The sequence below is a fragment of the Cyprinodon variegatus genome, unplaced genomic scaffold (genome assembly GCF_000732505.1).
Source record: "Cyprinodon variegatus isolate N-32 unplaced genomic scaffold, C_variegatus-1.0 Scaffold54, whole genome shotgun sequence".
In the NCBI taxonomy this organism is placed as follows: domain Eukaryota; kingdom Metazoa; phylum Chordata; class Actinopteri; order Cyprinodontiformes; family Cyprinodontidae; genus Cyprinodon; species Cyprinodon variegatus.
This window is the reverse complement of record NW_015150507.1, coordinates 1015409-1027739: the sequence shown is the minus strand read 5'-3', so window position 1 is coordinate 1027739 and position 12331 is coordinate 1015409. Positions and strand designations below refer to the sequence as shown.

The following is a 12331-nucleotide window of genomic DNA, read 5'->3' as shown; positions in this document are numbered from 1 at the left end:
AAGGAAGGAAGGAAGGAAGGAAGGAAGGAAGGAAGGAAGGAAGGAAGGAAGGAAATTACAGATAGGAAGAAAGGAAGGAAATTACAGGTAGGAAGGAAGGAAGGAAATCATAGGTAGGAAAGAAGGAGGAAGTACGGAGAGCATACAAAGAAGAAAAGGGTGAACAAGAACAAATAAATGGAACAAGAGGGAAATGAATCAAATAAGGAAAGATAACAGGAAGAAGGAAAAAGAAATAAAAACATTTTCCATTCTCATTCCCCTACCCCATATTCAGGAGCACTTGTCTCTTTTTTCTCTTGGAGCTGCTGCAGGAGCTTAATCTCTTGCACCTTTAGTGCTCGATTCTTCTGATAAAACTTTTCCAACTGGGTGACCTTTTTTTGGTTCATTACAGAATTTGGAAGAATATAATGAATAAAAGAGCAAATGAACATATACTTTAGCTAAAAACAGTATGTGTTTGTTGGATAAATAAAATAAGTGTACAGAACATGTTCAAATATTTTTTTAAGCATGTGCTGATATTTGACTGACACCAGTTTTTACCTTTGATTTGTCTTCAATGTGCTGGAGTATATTCTCAGGCATCTCCAGATGGCTGTCCTTGGTAGGTTTAAAAAATCTGATTTCAAAATCATTTTTCACCTTCTTGATATCATTTAAACGCAGTTCAGATTCTTTTAAGGAGGACTGGAAAACAAAGCAGATTGTCTAATAAATGTCCCACAAGTGTCTAAATGAGTGTTTTAAAACGTTAGTAGTAACCTTGTAGTTTTCTAGAATTCTCTCATATTTCGTTTTTAGTTTCTCCATATCTTGCTGGGTCTCGGTTACTTCTCTCTGTGCCACATAAAGTTTTTGCTCCAAGGTGAGCAGCTGGGGAACCTCAGATAAATTTGACAACGGCCTCTGTCCCCTTTCAATTTCCTAAGGGGATAAACCAAAGCAGGTGGGTTTATCACATCAGAGTAATTTGTCTTTAAACTTTATGACAATGCAACAGGTTGATTACATACTATCACAACCCCTCAGTCCTAGTTGTTTTTAAGTAATTCAGATAAAAAATTATAAATTGGATTACATTAGCGAACATAAAGCAATCAGAATCCTAATGATGATAACCTGTGAAAAATACAGCTGGTTGATACTCTAATATTGTGGGTTTTTGTTGTTATTTGCAGTCATACCAGATTACAGTAACAGAAAACATCTAGTAATCCACAATGTGACTGTTTTATATGCTCCATTAGAGGAGATTCATTGTGGTATTTAGCTCTATATCAAAAACAGCAGTTTATCTGGATCTGGTTTGTCAGTCCGGTTGGTAAACTAACATCCTCTGTGGATCTGTCTTTATTATGATGTGGCACTACTTATTGCTCTAATGTTACTGGTTCTTCCTTTAACAATGTATTTGTTTTGTTTTTTTCTAAATGGATAACATGGATAACCCCTTCTTACCCCGCTGTATAATTTTGAGTCTCCTGTAGATTGTGGACTGTCTCCTCCAGTCTTAGACACTAAGTCCTGAGGTATCAAACGTCTAATAAAGTTTTCAAACATGACATTTTCTGTCCGAAGGGCCTCATTAGAACACCTATGGAAAAAAAATTAAAGATCTTTATTGTCATTATAGATGGTATAGGAAAATCTAGGATGGCATTATGTTGACAAATAATCTAACAAAAGCAAGAACATTAAACAGGAAATGTTAGTAGGCCTACATGGTAAACTGATGTTTGTCTATGTAAGGTGTATGTGTAATGTGATTATGTATTTATTATGTTTTTTTAAACATGTTTATAGTAAATGGGCTTAGCATCTATCTACGCATGAAAACTGCTTCATTAGAAATAACAAATGTAATCAATTGGGCAAAAATATAGTTAATTAACACATATTTTAAGTTGCCAAAATCATCACACTGTTTTAGATTGTTACCTGAGTTCCTTTATTTGGTCGCGAAGAAGTTGTTTCTGTTTATTAATGAGATATTCTTCTTTTGCTTCTATCAACAGCTCGTCCTCCATGGTTGCTAAAAGGGAGGAAATGTAAGCAGTGGTTGCTAAGGACACGTGTTGCCTTCACTTGCATCAAGTAAACACCCCTCTCATTCCGAAAATTTTGATGGTTAATCGTTTCATTAACAAAATTAAGAGTGATATGCAAAATTAAAATAAACTTAACTTACACACAAAGCTATGTTAATTTAAATACATTGTGCTGATAGCTGTTTAGTTCGAGGAATGAATATAACCAGTGACATACTGCCCTTTAATTTCCATATAAACCGAAACTTATCCGTTTTGGTTTCAGTTCAGTGCAAATTGCCCTTCCCTTTTCTCGGTTCGGTGGTGATTGTTTGATAACACTTTTGTCGGGATGGCTGCGACTATCTCCAATTTAATTTTTAAGATTCTGTGTGATAATGACGGTTGTTTAGATTTAAGGCAGCTGAATGCGGAACTCGCACGGAGCAGTTTTGGTGTTAAAGTGGCGAACCTGCGCTCCGTCCTCATCGATGACGGTAAAATTGCGATTCGGACTAACAAACAAAGATGCCCGGGGCATGACATCGGGCCTGACAGTCTGATAGTCGCTAAAACCAGTCTGAGACTTTGCCAGAGAAAAGCTGGGGAATGCACCCAGTGTGATAGTTTACACCTGTGCAGGTATTTTGTCTGCGGAGGTTGCACTTTCGGGTGAGTTTCTATCTATTCTATCTAGTTCAGCTTTGCAAGAAGTTACTTCGGAATTCGGTGCGATATAAACTCTTATTCACAGGTTTTATAGACTTTATGGAAATTAAGACTACTGCACATTTCAATGGAGGTTTTTGCATAAGCAGGGCCGTAACCAGGATTTTTGAAACATCGAGGTCAAATATTGCGATAATTCTTACTTGACAAAAAAAACAACAACATCCTAATATGGTGACTTTTTAAAATATATTTTGGAAATGTGAATAAAGAGTTTAACACATATTATATATAATTTTTATTATATATAATTTATATATTATATACTTTTGTCCATGTGCATTGAAAGCTTTAAAATAGCTTTAGCAGAAATCTGTATTCTTCATAATGCAACAAGAGCAACACAACTAGGCTACCTCAAGAAAAATGTAGAACTATTTCATTCTAATATTTTGCTCTGTTTGCATCAATATTTTTAAGTAGGCTCCGACTGTAAAATAAAATCCTAGTGACAGTTACTTGAAATGCTTGCTGACGTGATGAGCATCCTATTCCTAGCCGTGCTTTGAATGATATTTTCAATTCAGTTTATTTGTATAGAGCCAATTCACAACACATGTCATCTCAAGGCACTTTATAGTTCACCAGATCATACAGTCAAATTGATTCAAAGTTTTCTCTCTAAGGAAAACCAGTTGATTGCATCGACTCATTGACTCGAATGCAATCCCTTATACTAAGCATGCTTTTAGCGACAGTGGAGAGGAAAAACTCCCTTTTAACAGGAAGAAACGCCTAGTAGAACCAGGCTCAGTGTGAGCGGCCATCTGCTCAGGCTGACTTGGGTTCAAGGAGACAGAAGCAGAGATACAAAAAGCAGCTGTAAAAAGGCGGCCCCGTCCAGGAAACACACAGCCGGGCAGACGAGCGCCGAGCCAGCTCCCATGTCAGAGGATGACGAGAGCACATCTAGCCAGTCCTACTCAGAGAAACAGGACTACACTTGAAAACAGGCCGATCTCCAACATCTATATTCACTGGTGAAATGAACTCACCTCCCTCTTTTCCCCCTGACCTGTTGGCTTTCTAAAGCTCAGTTTACTTTGTTTCAGCGTAGATTTCTTCATCTTGCCTCCATTTCCAGATTCCACCACTAAGAATTGCTAGCCTGTTCTATCTTGTGGTGTTCAGGGCGTGGGTGGCTGACTTTGGCGAAGGAGCTGCGTAATATGATAGAATGCAATGTTGGATCCGCTCAGTTTTAAAATAACGTGATGTTATAAGGTGATTGTGGACTTTATTTTATTTTTTAACAAATGAGAATGCATGCACACCAATCAAATTTAGACCAATTTTTATCATATAGTTTGACATTTCTCTGAATTAAAAATAAAATAATATTAATAATTTAAAAAAAAAAAGGGAAAATACAGAGTACATGACCTCGGTGTTTTCAGTGCTGGTTACGGGGCTGCATATAAGCTGTCACTGGGTCGTCCAGCAAACTCTAACAACTTCCTCAGTATTACTGACCAAACCTGAGTAAAACTGACAGAAATCATGAAATCACAGGTTGCTAATAACTGGTCTACCTGAATAAACAAAAATAATTTTCGTCTATCCTTAATAGTTTTTTACGTATTTACTTATTTAAGAAAACCATTAGCTGTAGTTATTCAATATAGGCCTATGTATTCTTAAAGTGAGTTTGAATTAGAACATTTGTGATTATTTATTCAACGACCTTTATTCAGTTGTGCAACTATTGATCTTCAGTCTCAGCTTGATCTATTTGAAATATCTAGGTAGCTAAACCATTCTTCCTAAATAAAAGAAAAACACATAGTACATGTTTCTTTTTATTAGAATCAATATCTTTTTATTGCATCCAGGAACCTCTTAAAGTTAAAATGCTTAAATTTCCAATATGTTCTGTAAATTTCCTGTATTCAGAGTTACCAAGTTTCTCTATTCAAAAAAGATTTTTTCAGCTTTAACAACAAATTTGTTTTACCCCAAAAAAAGCAGCAGATGGCAGTATTTAGCATTATTCAGCCATGTATCTTGACCAATCAGATCCTGACCAATTTCCCCTTGTTATTTAACCATAGTAACTACAGGCTGTTTCTAACTAGCTTCAAATTCAATTTAAGATACTTTAGAATAATTAAAACCAAGAAACAACAGCATTAAGGGACAATTTATAGATTTTTAAACATTAAGAGCGTATCTATGAAGCTACATTTATTTCAGTGTGCTAATTTTATGTTGTACACTGTTGTCATTTTAGACCAAAGTGTAAAAATCCGCACAGTCTGGCTTCCTCACACAACGCGGAGATTTTAAAGAGATATGGTCTTCAGGATTTGACAGAGAAACAACTCTCGCAGCTTTTATTGCAGAATGACCCTTTTCTGCTTCCTGAGGTGGGAATCGCTGACTAAAATATAAATAAAGATTATCTCTCTCTGCGCTTTAAAATGTTCTATTCATTCTATTCAGTTATCTTCTATAGGTTTGTCCTCATTACAATAAGGGTGATGGTCTGTTTGGCTCCTGCAAATACCCCACCTCCTGCAGAAAGCTTCATGTCTGCCAGCATTTCCTCCAGGAGGATTGCAAGTTTGGCTCTGGATGCAAGAGAAGCCACAGAATTGATGAAGAAGGCATTAAGCTTTTCAAAGGATTCAGTCCGGGGAATATCCAAAGCCTCTACAAGATCTACAGGAATAAATTCATCATCACTGCAAAACAAGAGAGTCAAGCTGTTGTTCCAGGTAACTACACTTTGTTTATGTTCACTTTTTTACCGTCAGAGAATATTCGACATACATCCTTGCATTTCAATCAGTGTTTCCAGCGGTGACATCTATTCGTCAGCCGCCTTCCCAGCAGCCTTTGAAAATCAGCTCTGGACCCCCCTCCAAACCAAACAGCGATGTCGATAGGCATGAAATCTGTCTCTTTAATATTCGCACAACCTGCAGCTTTAAAGGTACCTGCTGCTGGTAGAGCTGAGCTCTTACATCTAAGGTAAAGTTCATCCATAAGCAGTGTTAATGCTCTTGGTTTTCCATCACAGAGAACTGTGTGCGTGTCCATTGGAACCTACCTTACAAATGGGAGGTCTTAGACACAGATGGTGTAACTTGGAAAGACTTGCCTGATATGGAAGAAATTGAAAAGGCATATTCTGACCCATCATTGAACACTAGCTGCATGGATCCTCTCCTCTCTGGGTTATTTGCTATGACTCTGAATCTCAGGTAAATAAGAAGGCAAATGTTCACCGTTAACTGTTAATATAGTCAAACCTAGTAAAGGCGTCAACGAAAAATGTATGAATGAACGTATTTACCTTATTTTACTCTGACGCAGTCAAATAAAATGTATTGTGGACAGTTTTCCAAAAAGTTGTGAAGCCTGGTGTGTGAAGACATATTAATAGCATAAAGGTAATCTAATTTTCTTTCAGATCTGCATCTATAAATCAAGAGTATGTTGACTTTAAAACCATGACCTATCAGGGCTCTCCGGTCCGCCGCCTGTCCACTGCGTCTTCTGTCTTACATCCACCACACTTTATTCTCACAACTCAGTGGATCTGGTACTGGAAGGAAGACGATGGATCGTGGATCGAGTATGGAAAGGTGATAAAGAATTGATTGTTCTACTTTTTTGGCCTAATTATTCCAGAAATTATCATTAATAACTCTTATTTCTTCTGCTGCTTTACTTCTGACAGGGGTTTTAAGGTATAGAGGAAGATCTTTTATTTTCGGGTGGATCATCTAAATAACTGGTCTTCCTAATTGTCAATCATTCTGGTGATATGTTTACGTAAGGCCGTCCTACATGCTCGTCCTGTTAACTATATTTTTCTTCGCATGCATACTTTCAGGCATATACCTTTGGTGAGCTACAGTTTCAGACAGTCATTGAAGGCCACTTTTTCTTATGACCCTCGGCCATTGTCAATGAAAATGGCCGAGGGTCATAAGAGAAAAATGTCTACGAAGTGTATGAGGAAAAAAACAAAGACCTCAGAAGAGTCAGATATATCCTAGAATGCTTTGCCCGGAGAGCTCTCCTCACAAAGCATTATGGGATTTGCTGTCAGAGCGTCCCTAATCACAAAGATGGCGCAGGCGCCGCAAAGTAAAGGAGAAGTTACGTGCCCAACAGAGCAAAAAGTCCACTATATACTCCCCACTCTATATAGTGATTTAGGGGTTAGGGCGGACGTTTGGGCACAGTAAGCTTGTGTGAGTTATGAAAACAGCAACTTTTAAACAGAGTGTGCATGAGGAGAAATGGGCTCATGCATGCTCTCGCATGCTCATTTTTTTAAGTAGAGAGGGAGGGGCTTTTAAAAAAACTTGCAAAAATCCACCACAATACCTTTAAGGTAATGCTGTTTGTACAAGAGTATTCAGCTGGTTTATTGCAGTGGTTTTCTTTATGAATCATTGCAGACAGAATTGCTGGAAGAGTCAGAATACGGTAGTTTATTTTGGGTTTGACTTTGAAAGAAACGGCTCAAGTGGTCAATTTCTAGCATTTACTACTTACGTCTACTGTAGATCTGATGAATTAAGAAGAGAGCCTTATTTGTATGGTAAGAGTACATTTTGTAATGAGGAAAAAGGGTTTGAACACATGACTTAAAAGTTCCAGTTTTACTCAAACAATAATTAGCAATGAAAGTTTTCTCTCAGACTAGTTTACATGGGGAAAGAACTGCCAATTAAAAAATATACAGGTCTAAATCTATAAATTTGTCAATAAATATGTCTAAAATTTATATTTATTCCTTGTTGTCAGGTCATATATTAAGGCGACACCAGATGTTTCAAATGTAAGAATACAAGTTTATAAATTTGTAATTTAAACTTGTGTGTTTGAAGAGATGTAACTTGTATTGCAAACTTCCAATCTTGTTTTCTCAGTGATGAAGTACCTGATGCCACAAGTATCTATGAGCTAGAAATACAAATATTAAACCTTTTCGTGTTTAATGACTTTGTTTACAAACATTTATGCATACAGTATTTATATACAGTTATTTTACCCCATCTGTTTAGCTTTGCATTGTGCATTTATACAGTCAAAACCAGATGTAAGTTAGGATTACAAAAGTTATTTCTAAAAATATCCAAAGAGATAGATTTATGTTCACATTTATAAGTTTTAATTTGTAAAGTATTTGGTTGGGCTGCCAGTTAAATTTCATGATTTTGGTCAGATGTTTCCTGCCAGGAGATCTTACAGTATATTAGTTTTATTTAAGCCAATTCTTTAGAACCAGAACTGGAGTGAGCAAGCCAAGTTCATAGAATGCCTAGCTTACAAACAAGCCTTTAGCTCTGCCCCGTCTGTAGGACATAGATTAAGGCTTTTAATGCAACTCAAAAATATTCAGTTGGAGCTAATTTGGGAGTATGTAGTATTTGGTTTACAGTTTGGGTGTTCTCAAGAGTAGAAAGGTTTTAGACGTAGCAGTGCAGCTTTCAGATTTAAAGGCCATACAGCGAATCGGCTGAATGTCACACTGAAAGATCCTGCCATCCTAAAGATGAAAGCACTAAAAGAAACTGTGGTCTTTGAGAAGCATTACATTAAAATTATACAAACGATGTCAGTGAGTCAATGGCTTAATGCAGTTATTACACTTAAGGGTTTACCAACTTTTATTAATCACCTTTTTCATTTTTCTTACCTAAAATTAGATTGTTCCATTGCAAATATTTTGCATACTACTGTCATACCCGTGGTGGAGATTATTTGAAATAAAACAGCATTATTGCACAAAACTGACAGCATGACTACAGTATGGGAGAACAGTATTAGTGAGTATTGGCAAGGGTGTTGCGATAAGATACGCATCACAATACTTAGGTCACGATACGAGACTATCGAGATATTGCAATATCACAATATATTGCGATGCTCTACCCAACTAATATCAAAATTAAATGTAGATAAAATAGCAAGCACTGTAAATGTTGATCAGTAGACACTGATCCTTTAGTTATTTTTGGCAGCCATGTTGTTTGTGGTTTGTGTAAGTTGCCGTCTGTCAGAGTGGTGGTGCAGCAGCACATTTTCCCCATTATGGAAAAAAAAAAAATTATTTTTTTTTTATCAGGAGCAGGAAGATCGCTGTTATATTGGACGGCCAAAAATAGTTTTTTATCACCAAACTGATTTTTCCCACACCTCTAGAGAACAGTGCATTAATTATACATAATATAAAAATATATATAGAGGCTACTATTTAAAAAAATCTGAATAATGTAAAATGTAAAAAACATTTTATTTTCATATTAGAAAATGAATTGTGACATATTCTTTGCTTGTGCTGTTTTCAGGGTGGGGGAGACACCACAGTGTCTTCTGAAACACTGGAGAAAATGTACCTGGCAGAAAAAGATGCAGAGGTCCCTTTCCAGGCAGGCAAACATCAATATATCCTTCATTTTAAAAGTGCAGAAGGAAGCCAGATGTATCAGAAGAATATAAAGTACCAAACCAAGAGAGAGATCCGAAGGAGGCCTCGCTTTCTGTCAGCTAAGGATGTGAAGGACCTCAAGAGGTATTGTGTTTTATACATCACAAATTCCTGTTTCATGAAATTATTTTGATGATATTTTTATTTATGTTTTATTTTCCTAATATTATATATAGTGGCTCAGTACTACTTTCCAGCTCCTCCACAGTTGAACATATTCCATCCCACTGGTGCAAGAAAGCCCTGCCTGATATTGGATATAAGGTACAGAATTTGTTTTATTCCGCTTGATGGATTTTTCTTTAATTTGTTTTGTTACATAACTAATCACATAAATATCCCTGCCTGGCATTTTTCCTCTAATGTTGCAGCTCGTGCTTCTCTCAAGTCCTGATCCACATTATAAGGTTGAAGAGAATTTCAGACGCACCATGCAGTTTAGTAGAATTGAAAGCATCCAGAGGATCCAGAACCCGTCTTTGTGGAAAGTGTTTCAATGGTAACACAGTTTAATTTGGTGTAAATTTCTGTTATATTTATCTCTTAGTTTGTATGTTTTATGCAACGGATTTAAGTTTAACTCTGTCAATTCAGGCAGAAGGACCAGATGCAGAAGAGGAATGGTGGGAAAAATGTGGATGAAAAGTTTTTATTCCATGGAACCGAAGATCACTTGGTTGATGCCATCTGTGATCAAAACTTTGACTGGAGGATGTGTGGCGTTCATGGAACAGCCTATGGCAAAGGTATAATCAAATGGACTGTTGATATAATGAATTAACAATTGGTTTCATCTAATCTGTGTTTAAGACAGCAGCATTTAAAGAATGGGAATGGTTGTATCATACATTTTTTGTGACAAATGTATTTATTTCTAGGGAGCTATTTTGCCAGAGATGCATCCTACTCAGACAAATATTCCAGAGTGGGAAGAAGTCTGAATAAGATCATGTTTGTTGCTCGAGTGCTGGTTGGTGAATACACAAAGGGAAGGAGCAGCTATGTTCGACCACCAACCAAACCAGGAAGCAAAGCCTTCTACGACAGCTGCGTTGACTCTGTTAGCAACCCCAGCATATTTGTGATCTTTGAAAAACAGCAGATTTATCCAGAGTACCTTATCAAATACAGATAGGAAAAGAATGTTTATTTTCTATTCCAGATAGATTAGAAAAATCTATAATGTAATGCTTTTTAGCTTAAAGCAACGGTGCACATAAGGGAACATTTTGCTGGGTATTTTGGTGAATATGAACATATTTCACATTTTTTTCTTTTTTTTGCTCTTTATTGCCAAATATTGCAATTTAGTGGGATTGAGTGTGGATCACAAACCAGATAGTTAAAATGATAACAAACAAAAATAAATAAAACAGGTGTACAACAATTGAAAATAATGTGGAATTGAAATGGACAAACAGCACAGCCTGTGGGAGTTAATTTTTCATCTTTCTGACTTGACTGTAGCACTTTTTTTGTTTTATACATCTGTTTTTCCCAGTCTTGTGTGAATATTTCTTCTTTCATCTTGGCTAATAATTGAGTCTTCCATTTTTAAGATATTTTCTATGGTGACCAGCAATTAACCATATGTTGCTATCTCAGTCTTAAGCTAGGTTGTTTTTTTGTTTTTTGTTCTTTTTGCAGCCACCAACAGTATTTCAATTAGATTTTGGTCATTCTCATGCACATTTTTCTGCAAGTGTCCTAGACATAACACACAACAAAAACAATGTGTCATTGATGTTCTACTCCCCTCTGAAGACACACACTTCCAGTGGAGGTTTTAAAAGAAGCAGCGTCCTTTTTCAACTTTCTGTCTTGCCGGTAGCCACCTCGGCTGCGTAAGGCTAGACAGTAAAGCATTAAAGTAGCAACCGGAACACCTCTTGAGAAGTCGGCGCTCACAGGACAAAGTCAGACTGCCTTTTTCCTGCAATACAGATGGAGCTGAACGCAGTGTTTTTAATTCTTTCTGCGATTCAAACCTTGTTGAATGCAGTGTTCCCTGAAGCCTGCTGTAGCAGAGAAAAAGAAGAGCGAATCCAGCTCTGCTAACTTAAATCTAACCGCCGAACAACGCGGCCACAATTGCTGTTCCCCGAAGGAGCCGTTAGAAGCCGCCAGAGCCCTGACTACCTGAGACTGATAGCAGCACAGAGGAGCTGCTGCTTGAAGGCGGCGGCAAAGTTTGCCCCTATTATAGCATCGGATTAATCCAAAACTCTTCAAGAGCTGCTCTTGGGTGAACGGACTGGACTGAAGACAGGGCCTGCACAAAACTGGACCAGGTGAAGGCCTTCACTCCACCGAACCAAAATTGGTGACATCCTTCCCAGCTTTCCATCTCATGCTTGGTGCTCTGCTTGGGTGAAATAGGAACAATGGATAGTTGTGTTTTATTTGAAATAAGCTTTTGGATTCAACTGCTGATGGTTTTATAGGTTAACTTAATGCTAATGCTTACCGTAAGCCACTACCAATGTCTGAATTATTGGTTTAATCTTGTCATTATCTGTCTTGAAACCCGTTTTGTTCATTTGTATTTTCTGCTTATTAGCTCTTTTTTACAAAATTTTGGTGGCCACATGTTCATCACTAGTTTGTTTGAGTGGATAAAAATAATTTTGTCAAGTAAATCACTATTCTAAAAACTAAATTTGAATTTATTTCATGCTCCTTGATGCTTTTAGTTGCAGGAAATATTTGGGCATTGGTAAACTCTACAGACCCCTACACCCTTGTAATGATTGTTTATAAAAGAGGTTTGCATTATAGTGGGTAGACTGTTATAGATGTCATGCAATACTTTTCTCAAGTAGGTCATTTTCAGTTATGTATAAAAAAAATGAAAAAACAGTCTAATTTTAAAAATATCTAATTTCTATTTAAAGCAAGACATCTCATATTGCAAGGAAAGAGAAACTGATTATATAGTTAAATATTGCTTCCTTAAGCCATTAAAGTTAGTGAATTTTCCATCTACACATTAGTCAGAAAACTTCTTTGCCTTTGGTGATGTACAGTCTTAAAATGCCCAAATCCACCATACCGTGTATGGTTAATTAGAATTGTATTATAAAGATCAATTTACAGTCAACAAAGAACTCTAGAAATG

General features: G+C 36.8%; 2 protein-coding genes across 2 annotated transcripts in view; one reads left to right on the top strand and one right to left on the bottom strand.

Moving 5' to 3' along the window:
* ccdc113 (coiled-coil domain containing 113) overlaps nucleotides 1-2033 on the bottom strand; it is a 3812-nt gene extending 1779 nt beyond the window's left edge. Inside the window, exons 1-5 of the mRNA XM_015371153.1 lie at nucleotides 1945-2033; nucleotides 1465-1600; nucleotides 769-930; nucleotides 550-693; nucleotides 260-377 (exon numbers count right to left, since the gene is read on the bottom strand). Coding sequence (XP_015226639.1) covers nucleotides 260-377; nucleotides 550-693; nucleotides 769-930; nucleotides 1465-1600; nucleotides 1945-2033 — 649 coding nt within the window. The remainder of the gene's footprint in view (nucleotides 1-259; nucleotides 378-549; nucleotides 694-768; nucleotides 931-1464; nucleotides 1601-1944) is intronic.
* A 313-nt stretch (nucleotides 2034-2346) lies between these two features.
* LOC107082470 (poly [ADP-ribose] polymerase 12-like) lies at nucleotides 2347-11809 on the top strand. The gene is made up of 11 exons (XM_015371163.1): nucleotides 2347-2705; nucleotides 4993-5128; nucleotides 5218-5479; nucleotides 5554-5697; nucleotides 5785-5968; nucleotides 6178-6352; nucleotides 9074-9297; nucleotides 9390-9477; nucleotides 9585-9712; nucleotides 9808-9959; nucleotides 10092-11809. Exons 1-11 carry the CDS (start codon nucleotides 2386-2388, stop codon nucleotides 10346-10348), a joined length of 2070 nt encoding a protein of 689 aa, XP_015226649.1. The 5' UTR covers nucleotides 2347-2385; the 3' UTR covers nucleotides 10349-11809.
* The last annotated feature ends 522 nt before the right edge of the window (nucleotides 11810-12331 follow it).

Coding starts and splice junctions, on each gene's coding strand:
- LOC107082470 (XM_015371163.1), top strand. CDS start 2,386: ATGGCTGCGACTATCTCCAATTTAATTTTTAAGATTCTGTGTGATAAT. Junction 2,706..4,992: donor TGCGGAGGTTGCACTTTCGG/GTGAGTTTCTAT, acceptor TTGTCATTTTAG/ACCAAAGTGTAAAAATCCGC. Junction 6,353..9,073: donor CGTGGATCGAGTATGGAAAG/GTGATAAAGAAT, acceptor TGCTGTTTTCAG/GGTGGGGGAGACACCACAGT.